Source organism: Falco cherrug, chromosome 4 (assembly GCF_023634085.1).
Source record: "Falco cherrug isolate bFalChe1 chromosome 4, bFalChe1.pri, whole genome shotgun sequence".
Lineage (NCBI taxonomy): Eukaryota > Metazoa > Chordata > Aves > Falconiformes > Falconidae > Falco > Falco cherrug.
This window is the reverse complement of record NC_073700.1, coordinates 69064466-69083277: the sequence shown is the minus strand read 5'-3', so window position 1 is coordinate 69083277 and position 18812 is coordinate 69064466. Positions and strand designations below refer to the sequence as shown.

Genomic DNA, 18812 nt, shown 5'->3' with positions numbered 1-18812 from the left:
CACTGGAGGGTCATATATTTCAGAATAATGAAATGGCATTCACAGGGTGAAACCGAGTCTTTTTACTTTTTTAAAGAGAAAGCAGATATATGTATGAAGGCAAAATAAGTGAGCTTTAGTGTCAACCAGAGTGAGGTTGGAAGAACTGCAGAACACAGCACCTTTGTTGCCATCCATGATAATCAGCACTTCAGAATACGCCTCTGGTGGACCTCACAGTTGACTTACTCAAATCCATAATAGTTCAGGACTTGCTAGCTGAGGGGCTTTTTTTCTCCGTGCATGGACCTCACAGTTGATTGTGACTCATAAATCCCTAATAGTCTGGGACATGCAAGCTGAGGGGCTGTTTTTCTCCATGTGTTGTACTCTTCTCTTTGCACACGCTAGATATTTCCAACCAACATACCCTTGTTTTGTAAGAAAGGAAATTGGTGGCAGGCTGGTCAGAAGTGTGCTGCAGCCTACTCCAATTCCTAATATTTCAGTGTCTTTTACTTTAAAACCATAAGGAATCTTTGGACTTCGCTTTAGAGTTCACTTTCCAGCTCTTGGCCTGAAATAGTTAATTCCTTAAAGTACAGCTCATGTTACAAAGCTGATTTACAGGCATTTGATGTTGCTTTGAGAATGTGCTTTGAACATGGAGGGACTTCTGTTTTTGTAAGAATTTTTGAGGTTTTGCTCTCTTGTTTCTTTTTTATGGCAGAGCAGCTGAGGGATGAGGATAAGTATCTTTTATAGTGTTCAACCTGGAATATATAAATAATGAAACAAGAAGTCTAGTATCAGTACTGAGCATTAAAAGAAAAAAAGAATCTGTGGAAGGTACAATACTTCCCCCCCAACTCAAAGGGCTTTATCGCTTCCTAAAACAGGATATAGAAAAAACTGGAATTAGCCAGTCAAAATATGTGGAGTCAGATTACTAATGAAATGCTCATTTGGGACTGAATCCTGGTCCTGCTGAAGACACTGGAAACAAAGCATGCGGAGAACCTCAGCTGAAATGCTGGGTACCTTTGAGGACTGGGCCTCTCTTTCCAGGGAACTGGGAAAATGCACTTGAGATTCACCTGCAGAGGAAGTAATAGCATGACAAGACAAGGATGTCACCGTTCAGAAGGGCTGTCTTGGATGGAAATAGCAATTGCTCTGGTTATAGCTTCCCTTCATTCTTCCAGGTGTGTCTGCTCAGCTGACCAGCACTCGACTCCGTCGGAACACCTCCGTGGGCACCCCATTCTGGATGGCTCCAGAGGTTAGATTCATGTTTCAAAACATTTTGTCATGGGTATTCAAGCTGATGCATTCTGCATTTCTGCTCTTTCTTTGTCTTTCTTCCTGACTGCTGGTACTTTCACCAAATGAAATAGTAATGTCATTTTTTAAAGTGTTTTAAACCTTCTTTCCTACATGTTTGCAAAGATTAAGTTAAAATGGGATTTATTTTTGAAATTACAAGGTTAGAGCCAGAGAGCAAGATGTTGAATTGCTTACAAAAGTGTTAAAGAAGGCAGAATACTATCACTGATCCTTTCCAGCCTTCCAGACTCTGAAACTATGACTGTCACATTTCCCCACGGATGGAAAGAGCCCAGGGTGGTAGTGGTACTGTAATACTTTATAATACTGTAATACTGTAATAATTATAGCTTTTATTTTTTGATTTCTACACCTGAAAAGTTTTTAATACTATATATCCGTAGCTGACAGCAAGAAATGAACAAAGCTATTATGAGTGAATAAGACGTACTACATATCTTTGGAGATTTTTCCAGCCTGAAATTGAAGCATATAAAGATATATTTTAAACTGAGGCAGGAAAAATAATTTTGTTATAAATAAACCTATGTACTTACATTACTTGTGTGCACATACATGCGTATACATATGTTTGTAGCACTTGAAATGACTCTGTACACATGTATTTTTATAAACCTATTCTGTTTATACACAGTGGTCTAGCCACATAGCTAACAGCATACGTGTTAGTTTAGACCAACTAATGTGTTGAAAAATGGGAGGAAAAATTCTAGATTCATCCAGCACTGTGGATGAGCTGAGATATATATGACGCTAAATACATTTGCAATAATCCAGTGGCAAACACATTGTTGAGAAATTAACTTGATCTTGAAATTGGCTGATTTGGCTGAAAAAAGACACAGCAGGAAACAGTGAATTCAGCTTCTGCTTTCCTGCTCTTTTTCACTTCATAGAGAGAGCAATAGAGCTCCATTAGTTACTTTTCAGGAATAATCCACAGAAAAGAGATTTAGGGTTGCTGAGTTTCCTTCTTCCCTCAGGCAAGGGATGCAGTTTACCACCTTCAGCTGAAAAAGCCAAGGATTTGCACCATTTTGTCAGATCAGGGAACATCTGGTCAGAGAACCTGGTGTTCATGGACATTTGCTTTCTCTAGTTTAAGCATTGCTTTTTTTTGGCAACAGAATGCTTTAGCTTGCTAAATATGTGCAAACCTGTTTATTTCACCAAGTATCTCCATCCTGTAAGGGATTCCCCTAGCTGTGGGTGTACTCCTAAATTTGGACATTTGACCATTAAATGACCATCCCAGTCTTTTACTCCAACAGGTGATTGCCTGTGAGCAGCAGCTAGATAGCTCCTATGATGCCAGATGTGATGCATGGTCACTGGGTATTACTGCAATAGAGTTGGGAGATGGAGATCCACCCCTTGCTGATTTGCACCCTATGAGGGCACTTTTCAAAATACCAAGGTAATATCTTGATGTGTTTATTTCCTGCCGGGTTAGGCTGAACTTTTCCCTTAACTGTTACTTTCTTCAAACTTAGACTGTATAAGTTGGTGAAGTTTCTTCATATTATTTATGCTAGGAGGAGGTTAGAAAAACTTTACCCAGCTGTATTTTCTGCAGACTGTACTTCAGATGTGTTCACATTGAGAAGTTCATAGCTGTCTGTGGCTATGTTTGAGAAGAAACCATAAGGCCTTCTCCTGAGTGGACTGATGCCCAATGTACGTGAGCACAGGACTTAGCTGGGTCCCGTATATTCTGTTACAAAGAGTGACTAATGATGGCAATACAGAGCCTGAGTGTGCCACTGTGGTGAACAGACCCCATACCTGTCCTCAAGAGTTAGCTCATGTCCTTTGAAGCAAAGTATTTTTCCACCACTCACATACATTTAAACTGCCACTTTTCATTAGTTTGTGCTGCTCCTGGCAGTTCCAGTGTTGCTGTCCTCAGACAGTGCAAATAGCAGCTTCATTCATGTTTTCTTTGAAGCTGGAGATAAAAGTACCCAAAGTGCCACTTACAGTGTTTCAAAGAACATCAATCTCAAAGTCTGTAGGGGATGATTGCACAACAGTTCATGGATTTCGCTCTTAACAGCTGGAGCAGTACCACAATATTTGAGACCACATAGTACACATGAGTTCTTCAAGTCCTCATCCAAGTCACCCAAGTAAGTTTAAATTACCTTCAGGTTTAAGAAATCTTGGCTAACTTGGAAGAGAATGAATGCTCTTCTTACCTTTACTTGCTATGGGAAAAGCAGTTACAAACTGCTGCGGTCAGTCATTTCAGCTAGGCCTTCAGAAAAACATCTGGCTTATGCCCTTATAAATACTGGGCACCTTCCTGCCCTGGAGCACATATAAGATCAACATCCTTTCATTCCATTAAGTAAAACCTGAAGGTGATAGAGTAAACGTTAAGCGTCACTTAAAGAAAAGCAGTTATGATGATTGAGAATAGAAAAATCACCTCGTCTATAGGTCATTCCTTTTGTCTTTATGATTATACCCAGTGAAAATGGCACCTCTGAATGGAAGACTATTGAAACAATTTGAACCAAATTAACACCTAGAATAAACAGCTCTAACAACAGAAAAGAAAGTAGTAGTATTTATTTACAATGGATCTGTACTTAGTCCTTCAATTCTAATTTTCGTCTGATAAATAAGAAGCAGTTAATAAAGAGCTAGTTCCTTCTGACACTCTCTTCAGCAAGTTGATTAATTCAGTCCTTCTGGGAAAACTTAAAATAGATACTTTTTTTTTTTAAATTCTCTTAAGAAGGTATATTGTTTCAGGCTTGAAAAGAGAAACTTGCCATTACAAGTGAATAGTGATTAATGGGTTGTTAGTTTCATTTCCGTTTATTGATTTGATTGAAAAAATTACAGTGATTCTTAGTTAGTTATGCTTGGTAGCTCATCTCCATGCTATTTCTCCTTGTTAGTTATGTAAAGTAGGAGAACCAGTGAGGCATTGTATCATCTGTCCATGCTCATTTTACCAGTGGAAATCAATATCTTTTTTCAGTGGCCTTCTAAAACTCATTACTCAGCCTGCCTTCATGCATTCTTTTTGTCAAGTGAGTAGCTTATTAACTTACCATCAAACTGACCTTTGCAGGAATCCTCCTCCAACACTACAGCAGCCTGAACTGTGGTCACCTGAATTCAATGACTTCATTAACAAGTGAGTAACAACTGAGACCACTGTAGCTGAATATGGAACATATATAAATGTCATGTGTAAAATATCTTTGCATTCTCTGTGGAAATCTATTGCTACTAATACTTTTCCTTAAAAAAGTGATTTGAGAACCCAGTTTGACTTCCAAGTGAGGCTCCAGATTTAAAACATGAAATAACAACATCTTAACACACTTGATGTTTCTGTTTTTCTTAATTATAAAGAATATTTAGTTTTGAAAGTGCAGTAATTTACTTCTTGGACTCATCAATTCTGTGAAATCTTAACAATTTTTCAGTACAGAGCTGTTGTGATTAAGATGGATATATTTATTATAGAGGCATGAACAAACTACAGACAAGCATTTCAGAATTTAACAGCAATCCTTCAGCAATCATATGCTTTTTCTGCCAGCACAGGTGCTTGACTAAAGATTATGAGAAGCGTCCGACCGTATCTAGTCTTTTACAGCATGATTTTATTAAGCAAATTGAAGGAAAAGAAAACATGCTACAAAGGCAACTCATGGAATTTATTGATGTTCATCAACAGATGGGAGTCACTGAAAAGGCAAGGTAAAAGTAGCTATAAAGCAGACCAGCTGGACAATTTTGATACTTCCACTGTTTCAGAATGGCTAGTGCTCAAAGATTCACCTCTCATAACTTTAGCCAGCCAAAACCAGAGAGCTTAACCTTTGAGGTCCACTATGGAGCCAATGGAAAGGGGGAGTGGGTGGGGGTGTGAGGCATCGTGCTTCACACGAGGTGAAACAACCTTTAGAAGTGCCTCCCCTTTCTCCTGTGACTCAAGATGCAGATTAGGATCCCAGCTTTCAGAAAGCTAAGGTTAGGTGAAATCAGTGTTTGGCACTTTCTTACATTTGCATGGTCAGCTAATGTTTAGTTCGAGTATGCTAAAAATAACTGGTCAGGTTCTTGCAAGAATTGGATGCTACCAACTGAAAGGACTGATAGTAGTACCTTGTTTTGCAAACTTACAAATCTACATGCTTTCTTTCCTCCAATAGTATTTACTAATATCAGTTCTGGATGGCTTTTATTTAAAACAACTGAAAATGGCTTGGCTCAATTTTACAATTTAAAAAACCCCACCCAGTATGCTGAAGTAACATCTCAAATGTGAAATGTTGTAGATTAGTATTGATGTACTACTGGTGTGAGTGCTCCTGTGCTTCAAGGTAAAGCATGACAATTTTTTCTTGGTTTTTTTAAGTGGAACATAAAATTTAAAAGACATTTTGGCATTATCATCTGTATTGAAAAAGCTTACACATTTCCTTTCACAATATATACAGCAATCTTCAGTTACAATTATGGAGAATTTTCTTTCACTCTGTGCTTTGAACATAATAAAAAACACATTTCTAAATGTATTTTATATTATAATTTTCAAGTTTTTTGGACTTTTAAGTGGATGTGGGGTGAGCAGTAGTTTTCCTTCTCTGGCATTTCAGTAAAAAAACTAGGCAGTTGGCTTAAATTCAGGCCTCAGGCTGGATTTGTATGTTCTGAATGGTGCAGACTTCACATTTGCTTAATCCAGAAAGAATCTGGAATTGAAATAAGCTTATCGGATGTCAGTGCTGTGCCCTAAACCAGCAACATATTCCAGACTTTTTAAAGTATTTATAAAACACAGGGAAAAGATATGTGGTAAATCAAGTCCAAACTACTGAATTACATGAATTGAGATAGTGGTAGTGCTTGTGACGCTGGTCCTTTCAAATCTTAAATAATTTTTGAAAATCAAGTTTCTTAATCAATTAAGTATTTTGAGCTTTTTTACCCATTTTATAGAACTTATATGTTTATTTTCTATCAAGTCCTATTCTTTTTTTCAAAATTCTTTCATTTTTTTTATGTTAATACTGCATTAAAGCAAATTACATTAACTTTCTTTTCCTATACAATACAAGCACAGAGTAGCCCAATTTGCATGTGCATAGAGCAGTCAAATGGCACAGGAACAGGATGATCTATTGGTACTTTCTCCATCCTGTTAGACTGATTTGTTAACCAATCTTCACGTGAACCAGAGTTTAAGGGAATGTATTACTATGTGATGAAGTTATTCTATGCTTTTACAGTTAATCAAGTGTAATTTCTACATACATTTTCCCAAAGGAAGACAGAATTTTCTCTCTGAAAATTATAATTTATTATCTGAAATGGTGCAAAAAAATTTACTTATTTAACTAATGATGTAATTTAAATGGGATGGTTAAGCTAATGGCTTGGTCCATACTTGAGTTTAGCAATTTAAAATATCAACATGTAGGCTGATAGTAGTTTAAATCTCATTTGCATTGATTTAACCAAATCTTTTAATATCTGAGATCAGTGAAGGCAGTGTGAAATATTGCAAGTAAAAATCACATTTTACAGTCACTGTACCTATAATCACTTCAGCTTTAACCTGTTTATTGACTATATTTGCTGGAAGATTGTCTTTCATAGCAGTGCCTGCAAAAAAGATTAGCTTTCTCCTAGAAACAGTAAGAATATCCATCTTAATATCTGTTGCTGTCTCTGTACAAGCAAGAAAAGCAGACATTATTTTCCAGTAGCTGAAAATGTAGTAGAGTATGTACATGATTTCACTTAAGAAGAAATTGGAATTCCAGACTTGTAAAGGACATTACTACAGAATAGCATGGTTTTTTTCTGCTGTTGAGTGATAAAAAGATTATACAAAGATCTTTGAATTCAGTAACCATACCTTTTAAAATTCTTTCAATGTTAATCATATGTGTCTTCTGACCTTCAATCTGCACAGAAGAAATGGTGTAAAAAGCAGTGTCTGTACAGAAGTACCATGTCAATCCATCTGATTCAGAGTCAAGACATAGGCTGTGTGATGACAAGTCACCTGGAAGTCTGATCTTAAAGTCTTCTGGCTTTCTTTTCTTGATTATCCTGTTCCGGGACTGATTTTACACTGGTGTGTTAGGGCCCTGCTGTAGAATTCCTGAACCTTCACCAGTTGCTGGCAACTTCCCTTGTCAAGCTCCCACCTGATCTCCAGCTCCCTCTCTCTCGGTCCGTAATTTGAAGGCATAACTCTCCTGCTTCTTGGCACTGGGAAGCAAGTAGTTTAAAGGAGTAAAGAACTCTTCCTTGTACCAAGGCAAGAAATCCTCCTTCTTGTGTCATGTTGTTTAAATTGGCATGGCATATAAACTCAAGAAATTTGGTATCATTGACTTAAAGTTGTAATTAAGGAATCCAGTTATTTTTCAGTATGTGTTTCGTTTGCTCTCCTCTTCAAATTCAACTCTATTAATAAATTTTCTATTTCAAAAGAAAAATGCCTGGAAGTTAATAGCTGAGGTCCAGCCACTGGGTTTTCCTGTATGCACGATTCCTGTTTTCACTCAAAATCAAATCACCCTCTTTGTCCAGCATGCTGAAGTGTAATTAGGTTCTGCCTGCCTTCTGCAGTGGTAATCTGTTAATGTGCTTGTGATTTTATCTTGTTGTTTGCTGAATGGGTAGTTGATATAGTTCAAAAAAGAAGAGATTGTGTTAGGTTTTGTCACATTCTTAAAAGGTTTTTGCAGGGGGCCACATCCTCAGATCCAGTCTTTGTGCACTGTGTCTGCTCAGGAACAGTGTGTGATCTCTAGGCACAGAGTGGAGCTACCCTACAGTCACTCCCATTAACACCACTGTTCCTGAGGTATTTTCTAACATAGAGTCACCAAGTCATTAGGGCATTGCACTGGGCCCTCTGAACCTTCCCATTATTGTTATTCTAGTGAAGAGGAACCTAGTTCTATGTTCTGCATTGTATTGCATCCTTTCTAGACGCCTAGCAAGAGGAACAGAGCCCACCAACCTCCTGAGTAACTAGAGAAATCTCAACGTACACTGATAAACCTTTAAATAGCAATGTGCTGTAGACCTGCTCCAGACTTAATGAAGATGATATAAGATTTTATTGTTTCTTCAGTAGCTTCTGAAAAGTCTGTTATAGTATATTTTGTGCTACTCAAGGCTCAAAGCAGCATGAATACTAGCAATGATTCAGTACAAATCCCACTTTTTTACTTTGAGTAACTTTACAATACATTTTTCTCTGAAGTCATCACTTCTTTATGCTAAAAATATCTGCAACTTAACCTTTCCTAGCTCAGATGTCAGGCTGAAATTACAATGGGAAGACCATGAGAAAATATCCCTGGAAACACTAATGTTTCATCTTGACTGAAACATCTCCAAAATCTGCTCTTTGGAATGATGAAGTAAGCTATAGGAGATACATTCATGTTAGGGAGGAGGTGAGGCAGGCAAAGTTGCATACTAAGAGCAATTAGTTTTGGGGGTTTTGTTTAGTTCTCTCTAATTTGTGAATTCCTGATGAGGACAGTGCCTTGGGCTTCTGCAAGAGTTGACTTTGCCATGGCGGTGGCAAGAAAAGCCTATTTCATTGTGCAACTTCATAAGGTGGTATTTGCCTCTTTTCAGAGGAGTTCATGACTCCTAATCATCCTGATATTTCTTTTCCCTAAGTCTTTTCAAACTGATAAACTTTAAACCACCAGAAAAATTCTGTGACATCCTAGTAGTATGATCTTGAGGTTTTAAATAAACTCTATCTTGTATCTGTTACTCCAGACCTCAGGACCACCTAGCTCTTTAAATACTGTATTCCAATTCTTTTTTGTGTTGATAGTGACACAAAAAGCATTATAATGGAATTTATTGCACAATCTTTAATGGAAACAAGACAAATTCCCTAATGAAGAAACAATAATGTCATTTGAGCCTGATCACTCACCTTTGGACACTGCTCAAGTCTCCCCTCATTTTTAGTGAATCCTTCGATCATGTACTTGCATTCTTGTAAGTCACATTACAGCTGTTAAAATGTACAATTAGTGAAGAAAATAATTATTGAAATCAGTGCTGCAGCATATACCCCAAAACTGTTCTAAAAATACACTTCTTGCTAAGCTGAATGAGGGGGAAAAACTGCATTGTAAAGAGTTTTACTTTGTAACAGAAATAGCTGTCTTTGAAACGACCTTCAGAACTGTCGCATACTACACCTGACAGTCAGGCTTGTAAAGACTTATCTTGAATTGTTTGGCTGTCTTAATCTTGACTGCTTTTACAATAATCTCTGCAGAAATATGCAATGATTAGTACAGTGTGTATTTTCTGGGAATTATGACTCATTCCAGAATGAGCTGCATATGTGAGGGATATTCACTGCACCTAGATTTCAGGAACTGACTCTGGTCCCCAAGTTAAGAGCCTCATCTTTATATGCCCTCTGAATAAATATGGGTAAGAGACCTATTCTACTGCAACATGATTCAGAGAAAGGGATTTTGGGTGAGATGAGTTACTCTCCTAAGATTTTGTCCTGTATCGGCCATGTAGGGGTAGCACTGATATCCAGTGACAGGGTGCTAAACAATTGCTCTCTTTAACTATTTGGAAGGTTCAGGGGGTAAGTTCATGTACAACATGCATAAAGGTGGTTGTCAGTTTATTCACCCTGGTTAAAAACAAGGAGTACCATATTTTCCTTCCATGACTTTGCTTGATTGTGCAGACTTGTGTCAATTATTTTCTGGGTGTTCACTCTCTCTCTGACTCATCCTGCTAGGGGAAGGCAGCTGACAGAAATCCTTCAAGTTCATTTCTGCCAGACAGGCTGTAGTGGAGGGTAGGACATCACTACACTATCTTGACAAAGTCAGTTTGAGGAGCAGAGTAAGGTAGCTCGCAGAGTCCAGTGCTGACTTGGTCAAGGTCTGCAGATGAAATATGTATCAGAGTAGGGGCTTAAACCTGAGGCTTTGGAGTTCTAGGCTAAACCTTGAGTACTTTGAGCCATTTCTTCCTCTCCTGTGACTAACTCAGTGTGGGCTTTGTTGTACCAACAAGGAGTTGTAATTCCTGCACTGAGGATACTCCTGTATAGGATGGCTGTGCTGCAAACTGCTCTCAAGCCATAGAAGCAATAAATTGTTTCTGGCAACGCAGGCCTTAGAATAAGCAGATCTCCAGTCTCCTACGCTTCTAGCTAGTATGCATCTTTACAGCAGGTTAAGAATACGCTTCCATATAATACAATGGACAGCAGCAACGCCTGAATGTAGAATAGTTTACCTCCTGAAGCAAAACAGGAGAAAGAAGTTCTTCCTGCATTCAGGTCTCCGTGGCAGTAATGCTCTGCAACTGCTGCTTTACTGTTGTGTCAGTTCACTTGCTCAGCAACTCATTTCTCCTGAAGGGGGAATACCTCACCAGGCGTTGCTTACATTTGGAGCTTCGTCCTTCATCTTCTCAGTATGATCCTGACCGTCCTTCATCTTCTCAGTATGATCCTGACCGTAGAGCATGTGCCTGACTCATGAGGGCAATAAAGAACCAATCCCAATTAGCCTTTTAGAGATCTCTTATTTGCTCGGTTAAGAACGAATATTTTCCCCTGAAATTTGTCAGGGATACAGCCATTTCTTGAGGCTGTTCTGAAGTACCAATAACGAGCTTTTTTGCAGGGCATGGTAAACCAGCACAGACTTTGGCAAACAGATCATGCAGAGCAGGACATGACCCAATTAGCTGGATGTGGGCCATCTCTAAATCAAAAGCCCCGTAGCTCTGCTGAGGAGCACTGTGCTGTCAGCAACATTGCATGAGCTTGAGCACAGCTCTCTGAGACTGCAGCCAGTGCTGTACAATCATTTAAGCATAGAGGGAGCGCAGGTTTGTCTGCAAAGCATTGTGCACAGCTGGAGTCTTATCAATACATTTGTCTAAATTCAGCTACAGATTTTGCGTAGATGTAAGACTATGGTTTTATTTAAGCATATTTCACCAGATACATCTGTCAAAGACAAAATTTTTCTTTTAAGTGTGAATTAGTATTGCTGTGTGCAGCCTCCAGAGAAATACAATCACTAGCAATGACAGATCCTGTACAGGTTTCTCTGTGTTAGTGCTTTTCTGTTTGTCACTTTAAATGCTATTTGTAACTGCTGGGAGGTGTACAGCTGTTCCCATCTTCACCTTACAGCAAATTTGATTACGTTTAGTTTCTTCTTTTCATCCTGAGTAAGGCCAGCACTTTTCCTGTCACTTTTTAGTCTATAGATGATTCTCCAACCAGTTTAGGCAGAGAGTTCAACAGGGCATCATGAGTCACACTTCCCTTTTTGTGGTATTTTTGGAACTATCAAAAATCTTTTAAATACGTTCTGACAATTTGAAGAAGAAAAAGCTGCAGTTGCCTCATCTTGATTTAACTGAATCTTGAAAGATAAGTGGGGGGAGGGGGGGTGGGATGGATGTGTAGGGCATGAAGGAGAATGCCCAGAAACAATGTTGCATTGACTCATTTTCTTGTCCATACTGACTTGATTTTTCTGGCCTTTAGCTGCTTGAATTGCTTGTTGAGAATGGCTGTGAGATCTAATGCCTCCAACAAATAATTTCTGAACAGAACAGAGAAACATGGTCATTTCAGTTCACAATGTCTATGTGCATGATGATAATGAAATTTCAGCATTGATGCCAACAGCACTGATGTGGGGGGTTTTAAGTGGCTGGAATTTTAGGAAGTGAAGCAGTATAACTGCCCTTGAGGGGTCTGTGCCCTTTGACAGCAAAGCAGAAAAATACTGTGTTCTGTGAAACTGCTGTTCTGCTGTACTCTGGAGAATAGAGAATATAATCTGGTTTAACAAGCACTAGTGTTCTTATAATGTCAGCTGAAGAAGATTACAGGAGAATCAATTTTATGTAATTAAACTTCCCTGGCATAAATAGAGATTGTTTCCATAAAAGGAAAAAAAACCCACCAAACAAATGTCTCCATGACTGGAGTGTTTTCCTCCCTTCCTGCAAGGCAGTTTTTAGCTTCCTACATCAAATGAAAGATGGTAATTGAAACAAATCAATTGGGAAATATCACTTTCTCACTGATATGCAGTAACATTTAAAAAAAAATGTGTTCAATGTGTAACAATTCCACTAGAAATGGAAACCACAACTTGACAGATGTTTTGTGTCTTCCTTTGGCAATGGAAAAAACAGAGCAGAGCTTGACATAGTCCTGCACTTCCCTCATCTTTCCCTCATGTACATGTTGATAGGTCTTTCTCAAAGTCATACTGGTATTAGATGCATCCTCTGGACACAAAATTACCTTCATGCAGGAAGAAAGGATAAATTGTTTCAACTGTCCAAATTTAAATTTTCAACTGAAACTGTTAAGAAGAGGCAGAAATAGGAGTGTGAGTTATAGTGGGGACAGATTGCTGTTGAGGGGGTAGGATTTTGCCTGCATCTCTGGCTTTGAATGTGCAAATACCTGTTATCTGGTGAATGCAAATCAAGCAGCAGCAGACCATGCAAGGCTGAAAAGTTAATTTGAATCTTAAATATTACCTTTTATATTAATTTTCATATTTAATACAACCTGGGTGTACATATAACCAAAAATTGCCTCACAGTGTTGTTCCAAGGACAGTACTACCAGGGCAGCTCTCGTGGTATAAATGAGTTCCAAAAGAAAGGGAAGAAGAGGTTGAACCTAGGAGATGTGTGGTTCCTTTACACGTGGCCCATCCCTTTTGATGCTGCCTGCTTGTTTTCCTGTGTGTTTTCTGCTTCAGCGTATCTAAATACATACCAAATTACAGCCCAGTTATGGGTTTATTGCAGCAAAAGCTGTCTTTCTTCCCCCACAGACATGTGCTCCTCCTGCATCTTTTTTTGTCTATTTGCACTGTTCGTGGTGGAATAGGCCCACGTGTTGCATGTTCTGTGCTGCATGGCAGTAGCAAGGCTCTGAGACTGTGCTGCGTAGTATTCCCATTGCTTTTCACTTCTGTGTAATTCAGCCTCACCATCATCCTTACAACTATATCTACAACAGCCTTTTTTGTCCTGTATTAAATACTGAAAGAAACATTTGGAAGTGGGTTGCTTTCCCATGCAGCTCCAGGGCCCTAACAACAGTTTGACAGTAGTCTGCCTGCAAAGCAGCTGGGTGTAAAACTGGCAAGGCTTGGTCCCTGTCTTCTGTCAGGGCAATGTAGATACTGTTGATCCATTCTGTTCATCGTGCTTCCTGGTCGTTTGGCCTCCACACTGAATATTGTGCTGCAATACTGGCACAGAGACCGTGAAACTGGGCTGGCTTTTGAAATGAAGTCTTACATGTTTGTGTCTTCATATTAAGGTTGCAGGATTAGTCAGCTGTGGGTGTGAAATTCCTGCCTTTGCACTCTGAACAATGGGAAGACCCCAGTGGTACCTGGCACCTACATAAGGGAGGAAGAAACTGTGCCATTACTGGCACCTGGGTGAGGACATGCCATTCTGTCACCCTCACAGAACAATAGTGAGAGACAAGAAAAACTGAAAGAAGTGCTAGATGAAGTGCACTCATGCCTGCACTTCCATCTTTCAGATCTTGATTGCACTCAGTTTGGAAGGGCATCATTTGCCCATTTCACACAACACAGTTTCCCTGCTGTCTCCATTTACAGCTGCCTCAGGTGTATGTTCCATGTGTTTGAGAGGTGCCTTCCTACATATAGTATCAAGGGGAGTGAGGCCATATCAGATTTACTTGATAATCTTTCCGTGCTTGTGCCGTATTACACATCAGAGCTTGATTCAATTTGTGAACTCTGCTGTTACATACCCAGTTTCCCTTTCCCTGATTTTCCCCCATCTCATAAAGCAAGTGAAATAACATGAATTGTAAGCCTTGCATTTGCTGCTTTTGCTTTTGCTTTTTTTAGCAATGCCTTTACTCTTGGATAGAGAATAATCCAAGTCTCTGGGAATGTTCTTGCTATTCTCTGTAAGATTGCATAAAATTTTCTTTGGTTTGATTAAAAGATAAAAATAATTCCACTTTAAGACAAATTTAATTGAAGTTTACCCCAATAAGAAAAAAATCTGAATTTTTTTTTTTCCTTATTTTGTATTATTTTTTTCCTGTAGAGTCCAAGAAAATTCTTCTTGGTCAGGATGTATTTCACATACCCTAGTGGTTCTGTAGCACTTTGCTCTACAATGTGGTCATCTCAGCCAGGCTTTAGAGCATTGTCATTACTAAGCTAGAAGTGTTTCCATCCTGAGTGCTTTGTCTGCATCATTCTTGTGATATTGTTTCATCATACACCCCTGGATCTTTCATATATATAATCTTTATCTGGATCATTTTTCTTTTCTCAGGTAGGTGCCAGAATTTGACTGTTAGATGCTTTATACATGTGTTCTTTCTTACCCTGTACTGCATAGCTCTAGACTTTGAGTGATCAAGCAGGGATCTGTACAGTGGAAAATTTCTTCATGGTATCAGTTGTGGGATCAAACCATAGATTTTGAATTGTCAAGTACGAGTGTGTTGCACTGAGTTCTATCCTGTCCTGTTATTCATTCATTCATGTGTTTGAATTTGGAAAAGTGCAAAGCTGGAATGTTTTGGCTGAATTGCCTTCAAGATGGTTACAGTTGCAAATCTTCTCTGTTTTCTTACATTAGGAAATCACATGTCTGTCTTTTCTAGATTTGAACGTATTCATACAAAGAAAGGGAACTACAGTAAGTCACTAGTTTCAAACCAGGAAGAAGTAGATGATTTAGCAACCCTGGAAGTACTGGATGAGGTAAGAGCCTCCTTTTTCACACTTCCCTGAAGAGGGGTAGGTAATCACATATTGAAACACAATAGTGTGCTGTTGATTTTCAAGTTCAACTATATTGTCAAACTTCAATTGTGTAAGTGTACAATGGCATTTTACCAGTTTATGGAAAACATTTTAGATGAGATGTACTGTGTCAGGAGTGAGTCCAACTCAAAGCTAAAACACGCTCTGCAGTTACAGCCTTAGACCGAGCAGTATTGTAGCACTATTTGCTTGACAGGATTTATGTTGCTGGATTTTATTACACCTAAATATCTAGTTTGCAATTATATGTTAACCTGAAATTGGTTCAGGTCCAAGTACAAGTACCTTCTTCCCTGTTGCTTGGACATCTAGAGTTGTCTTAAACTAGGTTACCATACTTTCCTAGGCTGGATCCCCACTGACTTACTTTGGTGTGGAGGTGCATTGAGATCAATGCATGTCTGCTGAGGCTCTATCCTGTCAATGTCTTCTGTTGAACTTTTGATGAAATTACTGGTTACAAATCTCACTGGTTTGTCAAAGTTCAAAAATCAGTCCACTGGGAGCAGAGGAACATGCATAATTTATGCTTTAACCTTCAAAACCAGAAAGAGGAATCAGGCCACAGCACTTTATCTGCAGGTCTTAGAGGCCATCAGTGGTTGTAAAGAAACTGTCATTCTTCCTCTACCGGGCTGTGCATAGAATGTAATTCACATTCTCTTATCTGTGAAACTTCTCTGGTATATTGTATCTTTGTCAGTCCAGAATACTAAATATGGCTCTTGAGCTGGTAAACTGCATAACGTTAACAGCCCACAGACATCTTCCATCTTCCAAGAGTTGGGTTATAGTAGCTTAGTGTTTAGTTAATATTTACTGAGCTAATCCAAACTTTGTCTATTTCACAAAACTCAAATCTAAGCATTTTTTAAATATTGGGAATAGCCATATGCTAGCAAAACTGTTTTTTGTCTTTTGCCATGAAGCATATAAAAAATCTGAGCTAAAGAGAAGACACACAAAAAAACAAGACAAGCTGGAAGATTACCCCAATCCTACCTCTTCAGAGGTGGAGCATTCTCAGGAAAGTTCTCAGGAAGCCTCCACCTAAAGGCATTATTTGACTATGTGATATGTTACTAAATCAAATACAGTTTCAAACCTCTTTTACATATTAATAGCAGCTTCTCAAAACTGTTCCATGCAAACTTTTCCTGCAGTTTGTATAACCCCATCAGAAGAGCAAACCAGGAGACTGGTGCAAGAAATAATTTCAAAAAGGGCAGAAATTCCCCTTAAAAATTCTGTTAATGGGAATCTAGTTATGGCCAAAACTATGTAGCATTGAAACCCAAAAAAGGGAAGAGTTTATCAAGGCAATGGAAAACCCAGGTTTTCTCCTTAGGTTTTCCTGTGAAGGAAATTTAACCTCTTCAGTTGTTGAGAAATCAGGTTTTAAGTGCACTGGAGAGAACACAGTGCACAACACTGGGAACAGATAGATGAGGAGGGAAAGCAATCCTTCTGTAGTCCTCTGTAGCTGCCAGTCATTCTGTTCCAGTGGAAATAGGGCCTGGATATTTTCACATGTACCTCAGAATAGTCTTGAGGCTGGTTTGAATGTCTTCATCCAGTTCTCACGTCCTGTTTTGACTGGAAACCTAACGAGGCACTTTACATACCCAGCTCTGTATGCAGAAGCAGCTGAGGGAAGTTATGTCAAGAAACTGGGTACCTTGTTTTTCTTGGTTCAGGGGGAACTGGCTCTGCAGCAGCAACGAACAATCACAGCAGAGGCTGGTTATTTATATAGAAAGATGCCCGATTGTTTACATGAATAGGATCCAAACAGTTGAACATTTGTGTCTTATCATAAATGACAGTAATGTTAAGAGCAGCTGTAATGGCAGTTATGAATTCAAGCATATGGCTCTAGCTTGATGGGCTAGATGAAGCCGTAGTGTTAGAAATGAAGACAGGACTGTCTCATGGAAACCTTTGATTAATTGAATTAAAGCAGTACTTCTTAACTCATTTTTCTACAGCCCCTTGGGGATCTATAAGTATATATTGTTCAAAGTGAGTTTGGACACAAGCATTTAGGAATACCAGTGTGTTTGAAAGTGTTACTCATTTATGATCATAAACAGTTGTATTCCTAACTATCAATACCTTCTCTATCTGTCCTCACTCATTATAACTATATAAATAATTTCTGCATTTTCTAATGTTTTTTTTCCCTGTGTGATTCAATGTTCCTATTCTTTCTCCATCAGAATACAGTAACAGAGCAGTTGCAGAAAGGTTACGCCAAGGATCAGATCTACACATATGTTGGGGACATTCTCATTGCTGTCAATCCATTTCGGAACATAGATATTTATTCTTCACAGGTGTGAAAATCTAGGTTTGGTTCTTTTGTAACACAAGTTTCCATTAAAATACGAGTATTTGTGTTATGACTACAGAAAATGTGGGTGGGGTGCTGAATGAGGTGGGTGCCCTGGTGACAAAGGACACAGAGTAGGCAGAGTGACTGGGTACTGCCTTTGCTTCAGTCTTCACTGCTAAGGCCAGCCCTCAGGACTCCCAGACCCTGGAGGCAAGAGAGAAAGTATGGAGAAAGGAGGACTTTCCCTTAGTTTAGGAAGACCAAATTATGAGATCATTTAGGCAAACCTGACACCCACAAATCCATGGGCCTTGATGAGATGCACCTCTGAGTGCTGAGGGAGCTGGCAGATGTTATTGCTAAGCCACTCTCCATCATCTTTGGAAGATCATAGAGAACAGGAGAGGTGCCTGAGAACTGGAGGAAAGCCAATGTCACTTCAGTCTTCAGAAAGGTCAGGAAGGAGGACCCAGGAAACTACAGGCTGGTCAGCCTCACCTCCATCCCTGGAAAGGTGATGGAACAGCCCATCCTGGAGGTCATCTGTAAGCATGTGAAGGAAAAGAAGGTTATCAGTAGTCAACATGGATTCACGCAGGGGAGATCATGCTTGACCAATCTGATAGCTTTCTGTGATGGAATGACTGGCTGGGTAGGTGAGGGGAGACCAGTGGATGTTGTCTACCTTGATTTCAGCAAGGCTTTTGACACCATCTCCCATAACATCCTCACAGGCAAGCTCAGGGATGTGGGTTAGGTGGGGCGACAGTGAGGTGGGCTGAGAGCTCGGAGGGTTGTGATCAGCGGCGCAGAGTCCAGCTGGAGGCCTGTAGCCAGCGGTGTTCCCCAGGGCCAGTACTGGGTCCAGTCCTGTTCAGCTTATCCACCAACGACCTGGATGAAGGGGCAGAGTGTGCGCTCAGCAAGGTTGCTGATGATGCCAAACTGGGAGGAGCGGCTGGTAGCCCAGAGGCTGCGCTGCCATTCAGCGAGACCCGGGCAGGCCAGAGAGCTGGGCAGAGAGGAACCTCCTGAAGTTCAACAAGGGCAGGTGTAGGGTCCTGCACGTGGGGAGCAGTAACCCCACGCACCAGCGCAGGCTGGGGCTGACCTGCTGGAAGGCAGCTCTGCGGGGAAGGGCCTGGCAGCCCTGCTGGACACCAAGGTGCCCGTCAGCCAGCAGTGTGCCCGTGGGGCCGAGAAGGCCAGTGGTACCCTGGGGGGCATTAGGGCCAACGTGGCCAGCAGGTCGAGGGAGGTGATCCCCCCTCTGC

General features: G+C 39.8%; 1 protein-coding gene across 6 annotated transcripts in view; it reads left to right on the top strand.

Annotated features, from left to right (window-relative positions):
* The window catches only part of MYO3A (myosin IIIA), a 126892-nt gene that overhangs the window by 51575 nt on the left and 56505 nt on the right, over positions 1 to 18812 (top strand). For all 6 annotated transcript variants that reach the window (XM_055709356.1, XM_055709357.1, XM_055709360.1 and 3 more), the window contains exons 6-11: positions 1185 to 1261; positions 2598 to 2743; positions 4412 to 4477; positions 4894 to 5049; positions 15041 to 15140; positions 17423 to 17539. In XM_055709356.1, the coding sequence (XP_055565331.1) occupies positions 1185 to 1261; positions 2598 to 2743; positions 4412 to 4477; positions 4894 to 5049; positions 15041 to 15140; positions 17423 to 17539 (662 nt within the window). The remainder of the gene's footprint in view (positions 1 to 1184; positions 1262 to 2597; positions 2744 to 4411; positions 4478 to 4893; positions 5050 to 15040; positions 15141 to 17422; positions 17540 to 18812) is intronic.